General features: G+C 46.9%; 2 protein-coding genes across 2 annotated transcripts; one reads left to right on the top strand and one right to left on the bottom strand.

Annotated features, from left to right (window-relative positions):
- The first annotated feature begins 911 nt into the window (after window positions 1-911).
- LOC133118829 (bestrophin-3-like) lies at window positions 912-9,635 on the top strand. Its single transcript, XM_061229090.1, has 10 exons — window positions 912-1,217; window positions 1,402-1,562; window positions 2,412-2,506; window positions 3,377-3,610; window positions 5,294-5,448; window positions 5,943-6,020; window positions 6,355-6,507; window positions 8,047-8,127; window positions 8,243-8,394; window positions 8,879-9,635. Exons 2-10 carry the CDS (start codon window positions 1,411-1,413, stop codon window positions 9,633-9,635), a joined length of 1,857 nt encoding a protein of 618 aa, XP_061085074.1. The 5' UTR covers window positions 912-1,217; window positions 1,402-1,410.
- A 496-nt stretch (window positions 9,636-10,131) lies between these two features.
- Window positions 10,132-19,225, bottom strand: nots (nothepsin). The gene is made up of 9 exons (XM_061229089.1): window positions 19,167-19,225; window positions 17,818-17,995; window positions 16,176-16,293; window positions 14,772-14,890; window positions 14,152-14,351; window positions 13,301-13,426; window positions 12,780-12,924; window positions 12,488-12,586; window positions 10,132-10,420 (listed from the first exon to the last, which is right to left on the bottom strand). The coding sequence occupies exons 1-9, from the start codon at window positions 19,223-19,225 to the stop codon at window positions 10,259-10,261; spliced, it is 1,206 nt and encodes a 401-aa protein (XP_061085073.1). The 3' UTR covers window positions 10,132-10,258.
- Window positions 19,226-20,207: the final 982 nt, after the last annotated feature.

Raw genomic sequence — 20,207 nt, 5'->3', positions numbered from 1 at the left:
TGATCAAAATGTTATGAATTTATGCTCTCATTCGATGATGCTACTAGTTCCCAACAAGGAACGCATTCATTATTATACGTGACAAGAGGCTTGCAGTTTCTTTCCCAATACATACATTATTCAATGATTTTTTACATTGATGCACATTATTTGCGTTACAGCGCCGACTACAGGACAATACATATATGTGCGTATATTTTCCTGGAGAGTGCGTCTGGTGCGCAAAAGTGAGAAAATAAATCGAAACCCTTGCTATAAGAAAAAAATCGCAAGAAAATGATGGTCCCCTCAGCTCGACCAGAGTTGATGCCATTTCCCAACCTGTAATTAAAACTTTTCTCTTTTTTTTCTCATAAAAAGTGACAACTCAATAGGAATACATTTGTTTGAGAATCAGTTTGTTGTTCCTTTGTACAAACATTTTGTGTGTAGTTTTCCATTTTGGTATGATTATTCAAATAATTGATTATTTGGGCGACATGGCTCAGGCAGTAAGAGCAGTCGTCTGGCAGTCGGAGGGTTTCCGGTTCGATCCCCCGCCCGGGCTGTGTCGAAGTGTCCCTGAGCGAGACACCTAACCCCCAAATGCTCCTGACGAGCTGGTCGGCGCCTTGCATGGCAGCCAATCGCCGTTGGTGTGTGAGTGTGTGTATGAATGGGTGAATTCATATTCGTTATTCAAACGAATAAGGTCAAACAATACATGTAGTAATGTCGTTTTTGTCATTGAATTTTTGAAGTTGTGAAATCTATAATCCAATCCAATGATGACGTTTGAATTAAAACCTATTTTGTATCTGCCCATTCTGCGTGTGTGTGTGTTTGTGTGTGTGTGTGTGATGTATGTGTGTGTGTGCGCGCGCGCGTTGGTGTGAGCGTGTGCGTGCGAGTATAACGGTTCAGCGGTTGTAGTTTCGGTGACCAGACGTCATTCCGTATGTGTAGCCTATAATATGTTGCGGTAAGTCCACTGGAAGACCTTGTAGTTTACTATCGTGTGTCCAAGGTCAACAAGTAGTCACAAGTAAATTTAGCAGGAGCTATCTCAGCAAATGTTTTGTGTGTTCGTTTCACGGCATGGGCACACAACTCTTCACGCTCGTAATGATGGCAAAAACAGAACCCTAAATCCAGAAAGTCGTCACTGTTGAGGTTTCACACTTGACTCATCACCTTGGAAATACAGCAACGTGCGCTTTGTGATGTAGGTGCTCAAGGTAAGGGGAAATATATATATTTAAATATATGTAATATAAATGATACACACAACTCAGTGTAAGTGCCAATTGATTTTCAGATAGAATAAGCATCAAAACGCGTTGGGTTGATATCCGGTAGCCTAAAATAATAGCCTACAATAACTGCGTCCAAGTGTTTCAAACTGCCTTGTTTTTTTTACAGTAACTGAAGATGACGGTGACTTACTCCAATAAGGTTGCCAACGCTACCTTCTTCGGTTTCCATAGATTATTGCTCCGCTGGAGAGGCAGTATCTACAAACTTCTCTACCGAGAGTTTATTGTTTTCGCCGTTTTATACAGCCTGCTAAGCGTCGTATACAGGTAGCGCACAATTTATCTTATCTATATGTCTGTGTTTTACAGAGCTGTCATGGTTATCATAACACAGATGACGCATGTCCATTACAATTGCCCATATGAGCGCAAGACTGTGGTTATCATGCTGCACTATGTTAAAATACATCTGATTTATTCTAAAATGTTGGGGTTTTTTTTGTTTTTTTTAATCTATTTGATTCGTCTGTGACATAATGGTTTGTATTCAGGCCTACTTTATTTTGCAGCTGAATTTTGCATCCTTACTTTATTGACTAAATTCTGATATTACCTATACCACCATTGGGCATTCTGTGAGAATTGTTTTCATTGCCATTGAAAAATATATATTTATGTGTCGAGTGATATCAAATTGATTGTGGCATTGCGGTTTTGTTGTGGAATGAAACTGAGTGTGTCATTCACTGACACTTCAATGAGATTCACTTCAAGATTATTACTTGCATAAGTTTAGAAAACTTTGGTTCAGATAGGAGGAATTAATTCATTTCCACCATTAGCCTTCTTATACAAAATGTAACATTTCGTGGTGAGGGGACTGGCAAATGTAGTAAAATCACATTTTAAAAGGCCTCTGCATACTAATGTCGCAGCATACATGCCAATATGGGTTTGCAATTAACCAGCTGAAGTGCTTCCTGATGGGTAAAAATAATGGAAACCTCTAAGCTAATCATTTTGGCATATAATATGCAGGTTTCCGTTGGGGTAAATTTTATTTAAATTGCGACAAACCTTTTTCAATGTATTGCTATTGTCTGCTATTTTGAAAATAAGCAGAGACACATGAGAAAACAAATTGACAAACATTCCCCTTATCTCTCTTCCTCAAAGGCTCTTTCTTTCAGACACACAGAAACGATACTTTGAAAAGTTGTCGCTATATTGCGATAGATATGCCGAGCAAATTCCGGTGACGTTCGTGCTGGGTAAGTCGACGCTCTCAAAGGCCGAGGCATGCAAAGACTGTCGCGTGCTGCCAGCCAGCCGACCAAGCTCGATGACGCTGCGCGCGTCCGCGACCTGTGGCGGATGCGCATGGCTGCTTTGGCGTCTGTCCAATCAGGATTTCCCACAGCTGTTGTGTCTTCTTTACAGTGCCTTCCCGTTTGAAACCTCCTCTTATCGGCCTGTGCCAGAGTATCAGGCCTTCTGCACGCACACACTGTCGTCAGTATGGGTGCGACATTCGGTTGGGGCACTGGTTCTCATTCTAGGTCCTGGGGACCCTTGTGCATGCTGCTTTTTGTTACATCCAATCTGATGTTAAACTTCAAAATACAGGCTTGGCTCACTGCCATTTGATTTGCCTTTCGGTTCTTCAATGTCTAAACCAAATAGTTAGGTTTAGTAGCTATCTTAAATGGTCTCTAAAAGTTAAATATGCTTCGAAGCTTGGTGGACTGGGCTTTTGGGTTGGGTTTTGCATGTTGTAGTATGCGGTGAACAGACGTGCATGTAATCCTGCACATTGCACTGTAATGTGCTCCAAACCTATGTCCAAGGATCTAGGACCCCTTTTATCCTAATCTCAACCCCAACTATTCTGCACAACAAAGAAAACAGTGGTGGAACATCCAGCTTCAGAAAGTGAAAGTCATTGTGTTTTGTTTTGTAAAAGTATTTTGTGTCAAATCACCTGGATTCGCCAATTAGCACAACTCTTCCGCTAGCGACGTTTGCGGGCGGAAGAAACACACGGCGGGACTTTGACTTTCTGACCCCCCCTGGACTTTCCACCTTTGGCGACAGAAGCTGAGCCCACCCCCCACCCCCCCCCCATCTCCCTCCTCCCGCAGGCTTCTACGTGACACTGGTGGTGAACCGCTGGTGGACGCAGTTCGTGAACCTGCCGTGGCCGGACCGGCTGATGTTCCTGATCTCCAGCTGCGTGCAGGGCGAGGACGAGCAGGGCCGCCTGCTCCGGCGCACGCTGATGCGCTACGTCAACCTCACCTCGCTGCTCATCCTGCGCTCCGTCAGCACCGCCGTCTGCAAGCGCTTCCCCACCATGGAGCACGTGGTGGAGGCAGGTGGGCTCCGGGGGGGTCAGGGGTCGGTTTGAGATGGTGGCCGCTGGGGAGTGCTCTGATGGGGGGGGGGGTTAAGAGCGGCCTGTAGTGTAGTGGTTGAGGTAAATGACTGGGGCACGCAAGGTCGGTGGTTCGATCCCCGGTGTAGCCACAATAAGATCCGCACAGCCGTTGGGCCCTTAACCCTGCATTGCTCCAGGGGAGGATTGTCTCCTGCTTAGTCTAATCAACGGTACGTCGCTCTGGATAAGAGCGTCTGCCAAATGCCAATAATGTAATGTAATGAGCGGTCATCTGGCAGTCGGAGGGTCGCCCTGATAACGCCCTGGGTGGTTCAGGTGCATGACTGGCACCTGCAAGGTCGGTAGTTCGATCCCCGGTGTAGCCAGAATAAGATCCGCACAGCCGTCGGGCCCTTGAGCAAGGCCCTTAACCCTGCATTGTTCCAGGGGAGGATTGTCTCCTGCTTAGTCTAATCAACTGTAAGTCGCTTTGGCTAAAAGCAGAAGCTAAATAACTGCACTGTAAAGTAATGTTGGCTCATACTTTCCCCACTTTAAAATCTTGAATCCTCTTGAATCCAAATCCGGGCCTGGTTTTATTTTTCTCCTTAGCAATTAACTGAGCAATTAGTGCTACTGACTGGCCAGACTGCCTTCATACCTAACCTCCCAGGTAAAGGGAGGGTGGAAAAGCTTCAGTTCTAGTCCCTCAGGGACCGTGATTCGAGGAACGGGGGTAGTTGGGGACAGAGAGAAAAGCCTTCCACCGCGCACAGCTAAACCGAGGTCACTGTCACCCTTTGGGGAGTCGCCGCATAATCGCGTACTGCCCAGTGAGTATTCTCCTACCCCAGTTCCCGTTGGGCCCTCGCCTGGGGTATTACACTGGCAGGCTGTTCTGGGTTGTCTCGATCGCACCCTCCCAGTCATGTGGCGGGATTACCTATAAATAACACCTGGGATACACGCTAATCCGCCAGGGGCCAGATGACATGCAGGTGACATCACTATTTCCAGCTCACCGCTGTTTAATGGCTATCCAGTCGTCCATGGCAACCCATATCAAGTATAACCACGGGCACTCGCTCCCCCGTGTTCCTCCCCTGAGGAATGTTGTTTGATTTTTATTGGTTTTTTCTCTGTTTACTTAAACAGGACGATGTACAGTGGCCGGCACCTATTGGTGCAATAGAACCTGATTTGTGTGAATGTTACCTGTGGCAGAATTGAGCTGTGTAGCTAAATAGCCAGAGTTAGCAACACAGCAATTTTTTAAATTTTTTATCGTTGGACAGTTCTTCCCTTTGCATTGCAAGACGCCATTTTGTGTCCATCAGAAATGATTGGTCAAAGGTGGCTGGCAAAACACACGAGGAGACTCCTCCAGAGTGACAGAGGATGCTGGGTAGGACAGCCAAATGGATACATTCATATGGCATTCTAAACTGTAAATTCTGGGGATAGAAATGAACGTTGGAACTATACTGAAATGGAATGTTCTCCGTGGAAACAGTTATGTGATTAACAGGCCCATGGAAACAGCTCAGTGAGTGACAGGTCCCATGGAAACAGCTCTGTGAGTGACAGGTCCCATGGAAACAGCTCAGTGAGTGACAGGTCCCATGGAAACAGCTCAGTGACAGGTCCCATAGAAAAATGCCCCACTCTCGTGTCCACACAGGCTTCATGACTGCAGAGGAGAGGAAGATCTTTGAAAACCTCCAGTCCCCTCACCTCAAGTACTGGGTGCCTGTGGTGTGGTTCACCAACCTGGCCTCCAAAGCCAGGAAGGAGGGCCGCATCAAGGACAGCGTGGATCTGCAGACCATTCTCAGAGTGAGCACAGCCAATCACCTTCTGCTAACCTACAGCACAGCCAATCACCTTCTGCTAGCCTGCAACACAGCCAATCACCTTCTGCTCACCTACAGCACAGCGAATCACCTTCTGCTAACCTACAGCACAGCCAATCACCTTCTGCTAGCCTGCAACACAGCCAATCACCTTCTGCTCACCTACAGCACAGCGAATCACCTTCTGCTAGCCTAGAGCACAGCCAATCACCTTCTGCTAGCCTAGAGCACAGCCAATCACCTTCTGCTAGCCTACAGCACAGCCAATCACGTTCTGCTAAGCTATAGCACAGCCAATCACCTTTCGCGACAGCACAGCCAATCTCCGTCTGCTATAGCACAGCCAATCACATTCAGCTTCAGCACAGCCAGTCACAATTCTAATTTCATGCTTAATTTAAGACAGAAGGTTTGAGGAATAGGGCCGGACTGATCATTTATTTCATTATGCCTCCATTTTGTTTCGTGACGATTCAGGAAATGAACCATTTCAGGACCTGGTGCTCGACTCTGTTCGGCTACGACTGGGTGGGGATCCCGCTGGTCTACACGCAGGTAAGAATCCGGCCCGCGGGTCAGAGGCAAACTGTCAAAGGTCAAGAGCAGGTCAAGGGTCAAGCGAGGGTTTGTCCCAATGCTCAAAAAAGGCATCCTCCTTTCCTCCGCTCTTCTCCCGGCCCACACTTCCAGGAGAAGGAGACGAGTCAAGGAAAGGAGGAGACGAGTCAAGGAAAGGAGGAGACGAGTCAAGGAAAGGAGAGTAAAAATTCACAGAAGAAGAACTGCCTGACTTCAGGGGCGGGTCAGGGCAGGACCACTGACTGAATTTTGAAAAACATTCCAGAAGCCCCACCCTTCAAAGGGTTAACGTGCTCACCTGTCCGCACAGGTGGTGACTCTGGCGGTCTACACCTTCTTCTTCGCCTGCATTATCGGCAGGCAGTTCCTGGACCCGCAGCTGGGCTACCCGGGTCACGACCTGGACCTGTACGTGCCGGTCTTCACGCTGCTGCAGTTCTTCTTCTACTCCGGCTGGCTCAAGGTGCTTCAACCTCCTGCTTCATCTCCTTTCATTTTAGGGTTTCACACACCACCAGAAATGCAGCGTAAAGCTTTCTTCGAATTTTGTATATCTTAAATTAATTAAACGCAGGCATTTCAGCCCACGACGTGACCGCAAACCAACCTCGTTTTTGTACCCTCCCTTAACTAGCATTTGCAGGTGCTTGTCTGTCCCATTACTATTCACCACTTAATTAGTTACTGCTTAATTACAAACATTGCATTTTTGGTGAGCAAAGGTGTCTTTGTTGAATTCGGACTATTTTGATTGAGACGCACCCAAAATCTTTCCATCTGAGAGAGGAAAACCACTCTTGATTCCTGACAATTTAATTTAATTCAACTTTATTTCTCTTAAGTCAGCGTTATAGAACTCTGTCAGTTGCTGTCAGTCACCATTAGCGATTGTTGCATAAGCATTAGAATAGAGTGTTCGGATTAGAGCATTCTAATCCTTTGTGATCTCACACCTTGTAGTCTGAGTACAGGTGAACTGCTAGGATGTGTTTCATATCTCCATCATACACTTAGCATTAGTGTTAGCATTAGCACAGGGCCTATTGGGACCCAACACATTCCTGCTACTGAGTGACCTTTACCACCACCGGCATCAGCAAGAGTCTCATTATGTTTAAATATAACCACACGTACCGCACACACACACACACACACACACACACACTCACAGAATAATGACTGAGACACACCCAGCACTGGATCAGACAGAAACAACCACAAACCTGAGCTAAACGATAACACACAAACACGATCTGGAGCAGGATAATGAGACGCTCTATCCAGAGACTGTAGGAAAGCACAAACTCTGCAGAGAGGCCAGACAGAAACACCGCCCAGAGGCACACAAACAGACTCGGAAACAACCACCCGCAGAAATTATACACGCGCCAAATAACCAGCCTCGCTCCTGTAAGTAGGTGTGTGCTTAACAACCCGGCACATTGCAAGCCAGTCGAAACAAATAAACTTCACACGCAAAGCTGTCCAGCATCTCCAAAGCTACAGTTACATGCACTGGGATATTGCCCAGTATTACACCGTGCATTAGCTCCACTCACAAATAGGCAGTATAGGGGAGATCGGGGTCTGTTGTGACACAGGGGTCCATTGTTACTCAATGTTTTTATCCCCGATCAGAAACAAGCTAGCCTGCTGTAAATCACATTGCACTGTTCCATATTCATCCTCTTTCACCTCAGATTTCAACAGACCAGTTTCCTGTCAATTTCACACTCGGAAAACATCACGTAGCAATCAACCCCGTGTCACAACAGACCCCGATCTCCCCCTAGATAGTTAAATAAACGTTTAAATTTCCATGTCACTTATAGTTTGTACAGTGGTTACATGTTTACATGTTAAATAATTCCATGCAATCCTCTTATCACTTATAACTACATTCAAATAAGATGTTTTTTCATGTTACATGTTTGAGCCTCCGTGTGTGAGTTTGTGTCACGGAAATATAATTCCCATAATCCCTTGCGTCTGTGTCTCGCAGGTGGCGGAGCAGCTGATCAACCCCTTCGGCGAGGACGACGACGACTTCGAGGTGAACTGGTGCATCGACAGGAACCTGCAGGTTTGCGAACGTACCGGAGTGCCACTATCCCGACCGCACTCACTCACCGTGTGCCTGTACTCTCAGAGCTGCATGCGATTGGTGTACAGCCGTAACCCCGCCCCCTCTGCGTCAGGTGTCCATGATGGCGGTGGACGAGATGCACATGAACATCCCGCGCATGACCAAAGACATCTACTGGAACGACTCTGACCTCCGACCTCCTTACACGGTGGCTGCAGCCGACTATTGCATCCCCTCCTTCCTGGGCTCCACCACCGACATGGGGTGAGGAGACGCACACACACACACTCACTCACACACACTCATTCATATCACACACACACACACACTCACTCACACACACACACACACAATCACTCACTCACACACGCTCACTCATATCACACACACACACACACACACAATCACTCACTCACAGACACTCACTCATATCACACACACACACACACACACTCACACACACACACACAATCACTCATATCATACACACGCACTTACTCATATCACACACATTCACACTCACAATCATATTACACACACACGTACACACACAGTCACACACTCTTACACTCATATTACACACACATGTACACACACATTCGCACACTCACACACTCATATTTCACACACACACACTCACACACACACACACACACGTACACACACACACACACACACACACAGTCCTGGCTCACAGAAGCCCCTGTGCTATAACACAGCTGCCCTGTGTCGCCCTGTGCTGCCCCAGCCTCTCGGAGGTCCTGCAGCATGAGGACGTGGAGTCACATGACCTCCGGCCCCGCCGCCAGGCGTCGGTCCTGGGCCGCGTGCGGCGGCTGCTGAGCGTACAGGAAGTGCCCGAGTTCCCCACTTCCTCCCGGCCCGGCTTCAAGCGCCACAGCAGCGACGTCTCCAGCGTCTTCTACCCCTTCTGCCCCGAGGACCACGGGCACGGGCACGGGCACGGCCGCCTCCACCACGCCCCGCTCGACGCCCTGGCCCCCGTGCGGGAGGTCAGCGTGGGCCCCCCCTCCCCCGACGCCCAGCCCGACCCGCCCTCCTTCAGCCAGGAGCCCAAACCAGGCCCCAACAGTACCGCCCAGCCCGACCCGCCCTACTTCAGCCAGGAGCCCAAACCGGGCCCCAACGGTACCGCCAAGCCCGCGGCCTCCCCGGAGCCCGCCCGGGCCCCGGACACAGCCCAAACGGAAGCCCCGCAGAGCCCCGCCCTCACTGAAACGGGCCCCCGCAGGTTCCGCTGGACGGTCCCCGGGGAGCAGGGCAAGCCCCCCCGCCGCCAGTTCTCCTGGCAGCCGTCCTGCGGCTCCCTGCACGGCCTGCCCAGCCCCAAGGGCCCGGTGCGGAAGAGAGGCCTGGCCGCAGCCCCCCACTTTCCTGACACGGCGGCCCAGCCCGAGGCCCTGCAGCCGGGGGTGCCGGAGGCCGACGTCCTGGACTCGTGCGGCAACCACCAGGCCAACGAAGAGCCCTCCCTCACCCCTTAACCTCAACACCAACACCGCCAGCCGTGGCTGTATCACAGCAGACCCCTTTTCATCCTTTTAAGAAAAGAACTTTGTAGCTTTTTTTATTTTTATTATTATTATTATTATTATTATTTTATTATTATTATTATTATTGTTCTGTTTTTAATTTGCTGTTCCAGCATTACTCTCTCAGCCCTATGTTTGTAGGGTATGGTGTCTTTCTTTTCAGAGGTGTGATGGTAAAATACAGTTTCAGGACATCCCAGTCACGTTTAGGAGGAACTCACTGTAATAATACCGCAGGGTAATTCGACACAACAGCCAAGGAACAATATTGCTCTGCTACAAAAGTTTGATTATTAGGTGAAATTAGAATAATGCTTAATGTCAAACTGTTTTTTTTAAATAATTATTAATAAATAAAATCTTGCTGAACAAGAAAAGAATAGCAGCTTGTAGCTGTAGCCACATTGAAGGGTTTGTTTTATTAAAATCTTCTTGATTATTGGGGGAACATATGTTGAAAATATGTTGAAAATACTCCCTTAAAGGCTGTAAACAGCACATTATTTGTACGTGTGGGAGAGGCTGTTCGGTGCACGTTGGTGATGTTCCCCCGGTGGGACAGGAGAGATTTGGGTTCAGACAGCCCGCGCGAAGCCCACCCGGTCCTGGGCGCGGTCGAAGACGGTGTAGAACTCGGCGATGAACACGTCGCCCAGGATCCAGAAGGGCCCGGCAGGGGAGGGGATGTCCATCGCCTGGAACCCGGTGAAGCAGGACTGCCGCCCGCCCACCGTCTCCTGTCAATCACATCAACCTGTCAGTCACACTGAGCCACCTGTCAATCACATCAACCTGTCAGTCACACTGACCACCTGTCAATCACATCAACCACATACTGCCCACCGTCTCCTACCGAGGAGAGACGACCTTTCAGTCACACTGAGCCACCTGTCAATCACATCAACCTGTCAGTCACACTGAGCCACCTGTCAATCACACCAACCTGTCAGTCACACTGAGCCACGTGTCAATCACATCAACCTGTCAGACACACTGCGCCACCTGTCAATCACATCAACCACATACTGCCCACCGTCTCCTACAGAGGAGAGACGACCTTTCAGTCACACTGAGCCACCTGTCAATCACATCAACCACATACTGCCCACCGTCTCCTACCGAGGGGGGACAAGCTGTCAGTCAGGGACATGTCAATCATATCAATCAATCAAACTTTATTTATGAAGCATATTTCCTACAACGTCAATCATATCAACCACATACTACTCATACTACAATCAGCCTGAAATTTAGTACGAGTAGGATGCTAGTAGGCATTTTGAACACAGCAATAACCGTAGAAAAGGTGCCTAAAAAGGGACAAATGATTGTCGCTGTTTAGGGTGGCACCCTATAGATACATAAAATTGTACCCCTCGCCAGCAATACGTATTTAAGTGATTTGGACCTTTTTTGCTTGGAGAACGTGCTCATTTGTACCCAAGGAGAACATTACTTGATGAACAAAAATGTACCTCCTCTGTCACTTTATCTCTGAGAATGTACCATGTCACTCAGACCACACTCACTCACTCACTCACTCATAAATCATTCAGTTAGACCAGACGGAAACAACAAGAACAAAAAACATCTGTGTATTAAATGTGTCCATATTAGCCTTAAACTTACTGCTGACGTGGGGTATGCAAAAATTTTTGTTGTTTTGAAATGTGATATTGTGTAAACATGCCCTTTGTTCTCTAGTTTAGGACCAAGGCTTAAAAGTGAAGGAAGAGATATATTGGTAAATGCCGCCACCTTCAGTTCAAAGCACAAAACTGCACTATATTGACAATTTGACTACGTAAATCTGAGCAGTTTGCATTTACAGGGCACTATTAGTTTGTATAACATAGACTTATTTGGCTTTTGGGCTGTAGTTTGGACACTCGTGGCAAAGTTGATTCAGCTTTCATAAAAGGTACAGTACTGTGCAGAATTCTTAGGCACCCTAGACTTTATTATAATAATAATAATAAACTTTATTTATAAAGCACATTTAAAACAACCATGGTTGACCAAAGTGCTGTACAAAACCAGGCAATAAAATTAAAGATAAAATGAAATAAAATAAGATAAAATGAAATAAAATGAAATACATGTATATTATCTTGATTTCCCATTTATGTCTGACATAAAGGCCTCACTAAAAAGGTGGGTTTTTAACAAGGATTTAAAAACATCTATGTTTTGGGCAGATTTAATATGTGGCGGTAGGCTTTATATGTATGTTTATTTTTTGTGTGTGTTAGTATAAAAGAACACATTTGCGATTTCCAAATATTCCTTTTCCAAAAGATTTAATTTTGCAGAGACATTTTTGTATTTAATTTTTAAAAGTAACATAGTACCGTAAGCAATTGACTACTTTTTACATAAAAACTTGATCAAGGCTGTCTGATATCAGAAGCAAGTAGCCAACCAAAGTCTGCAGAAGAACTGTGGCAAGTTCTCCAACATGCTTGGAACAACCTCCCTGCTGATTGTCTTATAGAACTGCAGGACAGCGTTGGCTATCTCAGAGAAGTGATGCAGTTTTAACGCCGAAGGGTGGTCACAAAGAATATTGATTTGATTCAGTTTTTAACTATTCTGCCAAATTAGTAAAATGTAATGTAAAATGTATAGTGCGTTTATTTAGGACCTTTCATTGAATTATTTTTGAAAGAATCTTATCCGTACAGAATATTATACAGGTGTCTAACACTTTTGCACAGTACTGTATATAGAAATACGTATTTTCCGAAATATGTTCAATGCGTTCCATGTTAGGTGACTGAGAGCAGGGAGCTAAGAGAACTGACCTTCCGCACGTAGGACTCGGCAGAGAGGGTGAATTCCACCCCGCCAATGGTGAAGGCTACCTGGGGCAGGCTGGAGAGCCTGGCACAGTCAACCAGGTACTGAGAGAGGAGAGAGAGCCAACACACTGAGCACCTGCACACGCACACCTGAACACACTGCTGTTAAGCTACAAAATGCAGGTAGAATAGACTAGTAGATCTGTACAGATGGTGAGTTTAGTGCTGATAGGACAGAATGGTGGATCTGAGCAGACAGTAAGTTGAGTTTTGATTGGACGGGAGGCGTTCTCACTTCTCCGATGGAGGTGGGCGTGGCTCCGATGAACTGCTGCAGCAGCAGGATGTCGCTGGAGGGCCCGCTGATGAACGACGTCCCCGTGTCCACGATGGCCTGGCAGCCCTGGGGGCAGAAGGCTATGGTGCCCTGCACCTTAATGCTGCAGTCAGAGGGAGGATGTGAGTTTAGTGCCACAGTCACAGAGAGGATATGGGTTTCGTGCCAGAGTCACAGAGAGGACATGGGTTTAGTCCCGGAGTTACAGAGAGGATGAGTTTAGCACTGCTGAGAGTGACAATGAGCGACTCGAAGTTGAATTTAGTTTTCTTTGCTGTGGTTGTGAAACTGCATTTTCTCTGCATATCTCACATTTGATCATAAACTGCAGATGAGGGAACATACAGATTTTAGACTTTAATTTACTTGTCATCAGTAAATACTACGAGAGCGAGAGTAGGGTAACCATCTTCTGCACACCACCCGGCCCACAAACACAGAACCAGGCCATGACCCTGTTGCTACGGCCACGCTCTCACTTGTCCACCAGGATCTGCCAGTAGCCCTTCTTGGTGACGGGGACCCAGGTGAGGGGGCCCGTGTACAGGGCTGGGTCCACCCCCCCCAGCAGCAGCTGTGCCTGGGGCTCCATGGTGTTCTCCTTCCTGCGGAGAAGCAGCCAATCATCACGGCTCTCTGCCACGGTCACCTGCTTAGCACACAGTTACGGGGGGGGCCCACACAGTCCATGTCCACTTCTGTAAACCCCCCCCCACTCTCAGTGACAGTAGAGGTACATTTTTGTGTTCTTCAAATGTCCTCAAATATACCCTGAAAGTATACCAGTGTTCTCTTCAGGTACAAATGAGTACATTTCCCAAGCAAAAAAGCTGGTACGAATTACTTATACAATATATTGCTGACTATGGGTAAAATGTTTTACCGTCCTAGTGACAAGCATGTGTACCTTTTTAGGCACTTTTTGGTACCTTTATTACTGAGAGTGCAGGTGCAGTTCTGCCTGTGTGTTGGTGTCTGCGCTCAGTTCAACACTGTGGAAGCTTGGTAAGGGCTGATTCAAAGGCATCAGTGAGGAATAATCAGAGAGGAATAATGCTCTTTCAAATTGTGAGGAGGACTTATGACACCCTCCCGCAACAAATAAAACAGTGTTACTTTCTACACCTATTCAAACTTCAATGCTAATAGAAAGAAATCTACTGTATATGGAGGATAAAATATCAGCATTGTGCCCATGACTCAAAATCGTCGCCCTGTGATGCAGTTGACCACTGGCCCACTCTGATTGGCTCATTTGTGGATGATGAACACACATCGTCCTGTGAGTGGCCAATCCCAGCCTGCCCTGCGCCCGCGTGGTCCTGCCCACCTGCTGAGGTAGAAGGAGAACATGGGCTTCTCCACCAGCTTCTGGGCCACCAGGTTGTCGAAAACAGGGGTGCCCATCTCCTCGGACAGGGAGGGGTACCCCAGGCCCAAGATCCCGTCGAACCGCACAATGACGAAGACGAAGCCTGGCTCGTACACAGACTCCCCAAACTCCTGATTCACCACGGACATGTTTCCAACCTCAACAAGGGAGAAAAACGGCAGATATTACATTTGGCACGCATTTGCTGGACCAGCTCATACCCAGCTAGACCAGCTTTATGACCAGCTTGACCATGCTGGTTGACCAGCTCATGCCCAGCTAGACCAGCTTATGACCAGTTTGACCATGCTGGTTGACCAGCTCATACCCAGCTAGACCAGCTTTATGACGAACTTGGCCATGCTGGTTGACCAGCTCATACCCAGCTAGACCAGCTTATGACCAGCTTGGCCATGCTGGTTGACCAGCTCATACCCAGCTAGACCAGCGTATGACCAGTTTGACCATGCTGGTTCACCAGCTCATACCCAGCTAGACCAGCTTCATGACCAGTTTGACCAGTGTAATCTTCAGGCTGGCCAAGCTGGTGTAGCTGGATTTTACAGCATGGAGGTTACCTTCAGCGTGTCCTTGGCCATGACACCCAGCAGGTGGCCAGACCCGTAGTAGATGGAGAACACCCTGCCGTCATGGGAGTAGGTAGTGGACTTGAAGGCCTTGAATCTGTGGTGCATGACTGTTCAGACAGAGAGACCGCAGCGGGAATGAAGATGGATTGGCTGTTAATTTATTGATGCTGCTTAAAATACATTTTTACTATTCTTAGCCTGAGAAAAATTACCATCAAGATTCAAAATCTTTAAATAACTGACCTGTTTGAAATTCAGTAACCGAGATGCTCACACCCTGGTGCCAACACAGGATGTTAGAGACTACCAATGTGTTATGGTGCAGTGTAACGTGTGTCATGTGTGTGTGTGTGTGTGTCATACAGTGATGTTATCCCTGGTTATGGGTATGCACTTTTTTGTACGTCGCTCTGGATAAGAGCGTCTGCCAAATGCCTATAATGTAATGTAATGTAATGTTAGTTTCATGTGTAATGTTGCAGTGTAACGTGTTGTACAGTGTGTTTCGTATGGTGTGTTGTGTGTGTGTGTGTGTGTGTGTCATACAGTGACGTTAGCTCTGTGTGTAATGTTGCAGTGTAACGTGTTGTACAGTGTTTCATACAGTGACGTTAGCTCTGTGTGTAACGTGTTGTACAGTGTTTCATACGGTGTGTTGTGTGTGTATGTCATACAGTGATGTTAGCTCTGTGTGTTATGTTGCAGTGTAACGTGTTGTACAGTGTTTCATACGGTGTGTTGTGTGTGTGTGTCATACAGTGACATTAGCTGTGTGTGTAATGTTGCAGTGAAACGTGTTGTACAGTGTGTTTCGTACTGTGTGTTGTGTGTGTGTGTGTGTGTCATACAGTGACGTTAGCTCTGTGTGTAATGTTGCAGTGAAACGTGTTGTACAGTGTGTTTCGTACTGTGTGTTGTGTGTGTGTCATTACGGTAACGTTAGCTCTGTGTGTAATTTTGCAGTGTAACGTGTTGTACAGTGTGTTTCGTACTGTGTGTTGTGTGTGTGTCATTACGGTGACGTTAGCTCTGTGTGTAATTTTGCAGTGTAACGTGTTGTACAGTGTGTTTCGTACTGTGTGTTGTGTGTGTGTCATTACGGTGACGTTAGCTCTGTGTGTAATGTTGCAGTGTAACATGTTGTACAGTGTGTTTCGTACGGTGTGTTGTGTGTGTGTCATTACGGTGACGTTAGCTCTGTGTGTAATGTTGCAGTGTAACATGTTGTACAGTGTGTTTCGTACGGTGTGTTGTGTGTGTGTCATTACGGTGACGTTAGCTCTGTGTGTAATGTTGCAGTGTAACATGTTGTACAGTGTGTTTCGTACGGTGTGTTGTGTGTGTGTCATTACGGTGACGTTAGCCTGGTGATTCCCAAGGCTCGGAGCTCACGGCAGGCCTCGCTGATGCAGTAGGAGGAGGGGATCCACAGATCCGTCGATCCCGTGTCGAACACTACGGTGAAGTTCTGCGGCGGCGTTCCCAGGCTTATCTCTCCGTAATACTGAGCCTGGAGATCACAGCCGGATCAGAACCAGAGAATTCCCATTCTTCCCCCTGCCACTGAATCCACTTACGCTGGTTTATAGCTGCTATGTGAGTATCAATCTCTGCTGAGACTCACATAACAAGCAAACACTTACAGGGACAATGTGAATGTAGTTACTGTGTGCATTCAACACCAGAAGCAGTGAGGGGTTAGCTATGGTGCTCATTGTGCTCTGGGAATAGTGTTTAAGGCAGGGCTGCCCAACCCTGCTCCTGGAGATCTACCATCTTGTAGGTTTTCACTCCAACCCCAACAAAGCACACCTCATTCAACAGCTAGAGCAGGGCTGCCCAACCCTGTTCATGGAGATCTACCGTTCTGTAAGTTTTCACTCCAACCCCAGCAGCCCTGTTTTAAACAAACAACAATGCAGAGCACACCAAGTTCACAGGACAATAATAACAGCAATGTGGGGTAGTTTGAACGATAAGTGGGATTGTGGGAAAGTTTTAATTGGCTCACGAAATATAGCTCATATGGCATTAACTGTAATTTGTGCATTAACATGTGCCCACTTCTACCAATGTGCAGAGAGAAGCTGTCTACCAGTGGAAATTTCCACTGAACTGTAGCGACGCAAGCAACTATGTGTCATAGGGCATGAATACCAGTAAGATAAGAGAAGCAGAAACATTCGTTTCAAATATCATCACGAGCTTGCAGAAAAACAGGAGCCCACCTAACCACGAAGGAGGGGGCCACACTGGATTGACCCCAGAGCTTACCATTGTTTCTCTTGATGCATGTGCTGGCTGCTCTATACTCTTCATAACCAAAGCTTCTATCTCCTAGCCTTGCATTGGATTAATGCAATACATGTGAAATAATGGGAATTGCTTTATAATATTTTGATAATGTTAAGTGTTTGGTAAATTATTTGCCATAAGTGAGGTTTTTTGTAATCCCTGAACAGCCTGCCATTTTTAGTTTTGGCCAGGAGGTGGCAGCATTGGCCTGAAAATCGCAGCCCCCAACCCTCAATAACACAAAGTTAATCTCACAACCACGAACACCACTAATGCTTTAATTGGGCGCAGTCATGAACAAATAAACATAGTCATGAGCAAATGGGAATTACTTAATAATATTTTGACAATGTTAAGTGTTTGGTAAATAATTTGCCCTAAAAGTTGCAACTTTAAGTGAGTTTCTTTTAAATCCCTGAACATCTTGCCATTTTTAGTTTTTAGTTTCGGCCAGGAGGTGGCAGCATTGGCCAAAAAATCGCAGCCCCCAACCCTCAATAACACAAAGCTCATCTCACAGCTTGGACTGCATAATGCAACTGGGTATATATTAATGTAAATATCACTGAACAAATATGAATCCCTTATAAATATACCATTATACATTTATATTTATATTTGATCAAACATAAAGATATATTTATATGTGATTAATATTTGTTCATTAATATTTTTCCGCACCTGGCCCTGACGCCCGTTTAAAGGCCCGCGTGCGTATTTTTTCGCGCCTCACACTCACGTCCATGAAGTTGTAGAGCCTCTCGGTGCTGGTGCCGAGCCTGACGGCGGAGCTCCGCGGGAGGCACTGGGAGTACCGGCGGCTGTAGGCGTCGGGCCGCCGCTCCTGCAGGAAGGCCTCCAGCGTCTGGGCGGAGCGCAGCGCTGAGCGCAGCGGGGTGAAGCGCCGCAGGGGGATTCTGGGACGGCCACGCGACACAGCGGGGGGGGGGGTGGAGGGGAGGGGAGGGGTGGAGGGGAGGGGAGGGCACAGATTCACAAAAAAAAATCCCGAATCATTTTCCGAGAATCGTGATTCCGAGGGCGGCCTGTAGCAGTGGTGGTTAAGGTGCATGACTGGGACTCGCAAGGATGGTGGTTCTAAGGTTCTAATCCCGGTGTAGCCACAATAAGATCCGCACAGCCGTTGGGCCCTCGAGCAAGGCCCTTAACCCTGCATTGCTCCAGGGGAGGATTGTCTCCTGCTTAGTCTAATCAACTGTACGTCGCTCTGGATAAGAGCGTTTGCCAAATGCCATTAATGTAATGTAATTTCCCAAATCATTTCCCAGTAAAATGCTGAATCCTTTCCTTCACTCGTCTCCTCCCCCCGCATACTTCCACATAGGAGGAGGAGACAAGTGGAGGAAGCGAGGATGCATTCATGAGCACGTTTTCCAAGCACACAGTACAAAAAAATAACTGCAGCAGCTGTGAAGTTATACTATTTAACTGAAGTACAATGCAGAGCGCCACAGCACAATAGAGTTCTACTTTATGGGCGCCGCACATGAAGGAGTGAAACTGCATTCAGGAACACTGCAGTTAAAATAATGCGTCACACTGCAGTAGTACTGTCAGAATTACAGTTGTTAAAATGGCGGTTACATGCCAGTTCTTTTTTGTAAGGGTGAGCTTCGGGGGGATTCAGACACCTGATGGTGAAATCCAATGAGTACAAAGGGCACATTCAGACCAGGGCAAGGTGCCCTAACTATTTAAACCACTAAAAAATACATTTTGAAGGTTCAAAATAAACCTGAAAAGATAATGTGGTGTTATTAAAGTTTCCATGGGCCTGTGTGCCACAACATGGAAACACAGGTGTCCTGTATCATGAAGCAGGATTACTGGGTTAGCTGGATAACCACACCGAATAAAACCCAGAACCCTCCCAAATCTGGAACGCGGACTAAAGTAAAAAGTAACACTTGACTACACAACAAATAATTATCTCCTGACCTACAATATCTGTATTAAAAATGGTTAAAAAATAAAAATAAACCTAATGATCAAATAATATGAATGATGTAGATGTGACACTGAAGGGGCAGAGTGGTGAGAATGTTCTAGAAGAGACGCTCGGCTTACCTGAGCAGCCCCTGGGCCGGCCGGGCCATGCAGAGCAGAAGCACCACTGTCCACCTCATCCTGGTTTGTCTGTCCACCTTCGACTGTCAGACCGTCTTGACAACAGCCGATGGGGGCAAGGCCTCTGCCCATGATCGAGGGCAGAGTTTACTCCCCACTGAGACAGTTGTAGTACAACAGTGTGTGTGTGTGTGTGTGTGTGTGCGCGCGTGTGTGTGTGTGTGTGTGCGTGTGTGTGCGCGTGTGTCTGTGTGTGTGTGCGCATGTGTGTGTGTGTGTGCGTGTGTGTGTGCGTGTGTCTGTGTGTGTGTGCGCGTGTGTGTGTGTGTGTGTGTGTGCGTGTGTGTGTGCGTGTGTCTGTGTGTGTGTGCGTGTGTCTGTGTGTGTGTGCGCGTGTGTGTGTGTGTGTGCGTGTGTGTCTGTGTGTGTGTGCGTGTGTGTGTGTGCGTGTGTGTGTATGCACTCTCAGAGATAAAGTAACAGTGGAGGCACATTTTTGTTCTTCAAGGGTCAAATTAACCGAATGTACCCTAAACATATCGTCATGTTCTCTTTGGGTACAAATGAGTATGCTTCCCAAGAAAAAAAAGGTACAAATTCATTATATATTTCTGGCTAAGGGTACAATTTTATGTACCTATTGGGTACCACCTCAGGGACACAAATCTGGACCTTTTTAGTTTCTGAGTGTGTGTGTGAGTGTATGTGTGAGAGAGTGTTCCTAACACTACGTTTCCTGACACTACATTCTCCGCTCTTAATAACTATGATTTTTGGCAGTAATTTCAGACAGTCATATCTAGCCTCCCATGCTAGAATGAATGATCTCCTGATATCTGAGGTCAAAGGTTCTGCGCACATTTTGAATTGCCGTCCTTAAATGGACTTCATCGCAAACAGAGAAACAGAGAATTTCAGGAGAATAGGCGAGTAGATAGGTTTGACCTGACCTGATCTGAATTTGTCTGTGGGCATGTATGCAACAAATATCCACAGAAACCAAATATTTAAAACCAACCTGCACAGCTATAATCCCTATAA

This window comes from Conger conger, chromosome 19 (assembly GCF_963514075.1).
Source record: "Conger conger chromosome 19, fConCon1.1, whole genome shotgun sequence".
Lineage (NCBI taxonomy): Eukaryota > Metazoa > Chordata > Actinopteri > Anguilliformes > Congridae > Conger > Conger conger.
This window is presented reverse-complemented; position numbering and strand designations above follow the sequence as displayed.

What these genes read in the sequence shown, in the direction of transcription:
- nots (XM_061229089.1), bottom strand. Translation starts at nt 19,225, where the DNA reads ATGAGGTGGACAGTGGTGCTTCTGCTCTGCATGGCCCGGCCGGCCCAG. An exon ending in TGGCAGATCCTGGTGGACAA is followed by an intron (nt 12,925 to 13,300) that starts GTGAGAGCGTGG and finishes CTCTGACTGCAG; the next exon opens with CATTAAGGTGCAGGGCACCA. An exon ending in CGCCCACCTCCATCGGAGAA is followed by an intron (nt 12,587 to 12,779) that starts GTGAGAACGCCT and finishes CTCCTCTCTCAG; the next exon opens with TACCTGGTTGACTGTGCCAG.
- LOC133118829 (XM_061229090.1), top strand. Translation starts at nt 1,411, where the DNA reads ATGACGGTGACTTACTCCAATAAGGTTGCCAACGCTACCTTCTTCGGT. An exon ending in ATCTGCAGACCATTCTCAGA is followed by an intron (nt 5,449 to 5,942) that starts GTGAGCACAGCC and finishes GTGACGATTCAG; the next exon opens with GAAATGAACCATTTCAGGAC. An exon ending in GGCTCCACCACCGACATGGG is followed by an intron (nt 8,395 to 8,878) that starts GTGAGGAGACGC and finishes GTGCTGCCCCAG; the next exon opens with CCTCTCGGAGGTCCTGCAGC.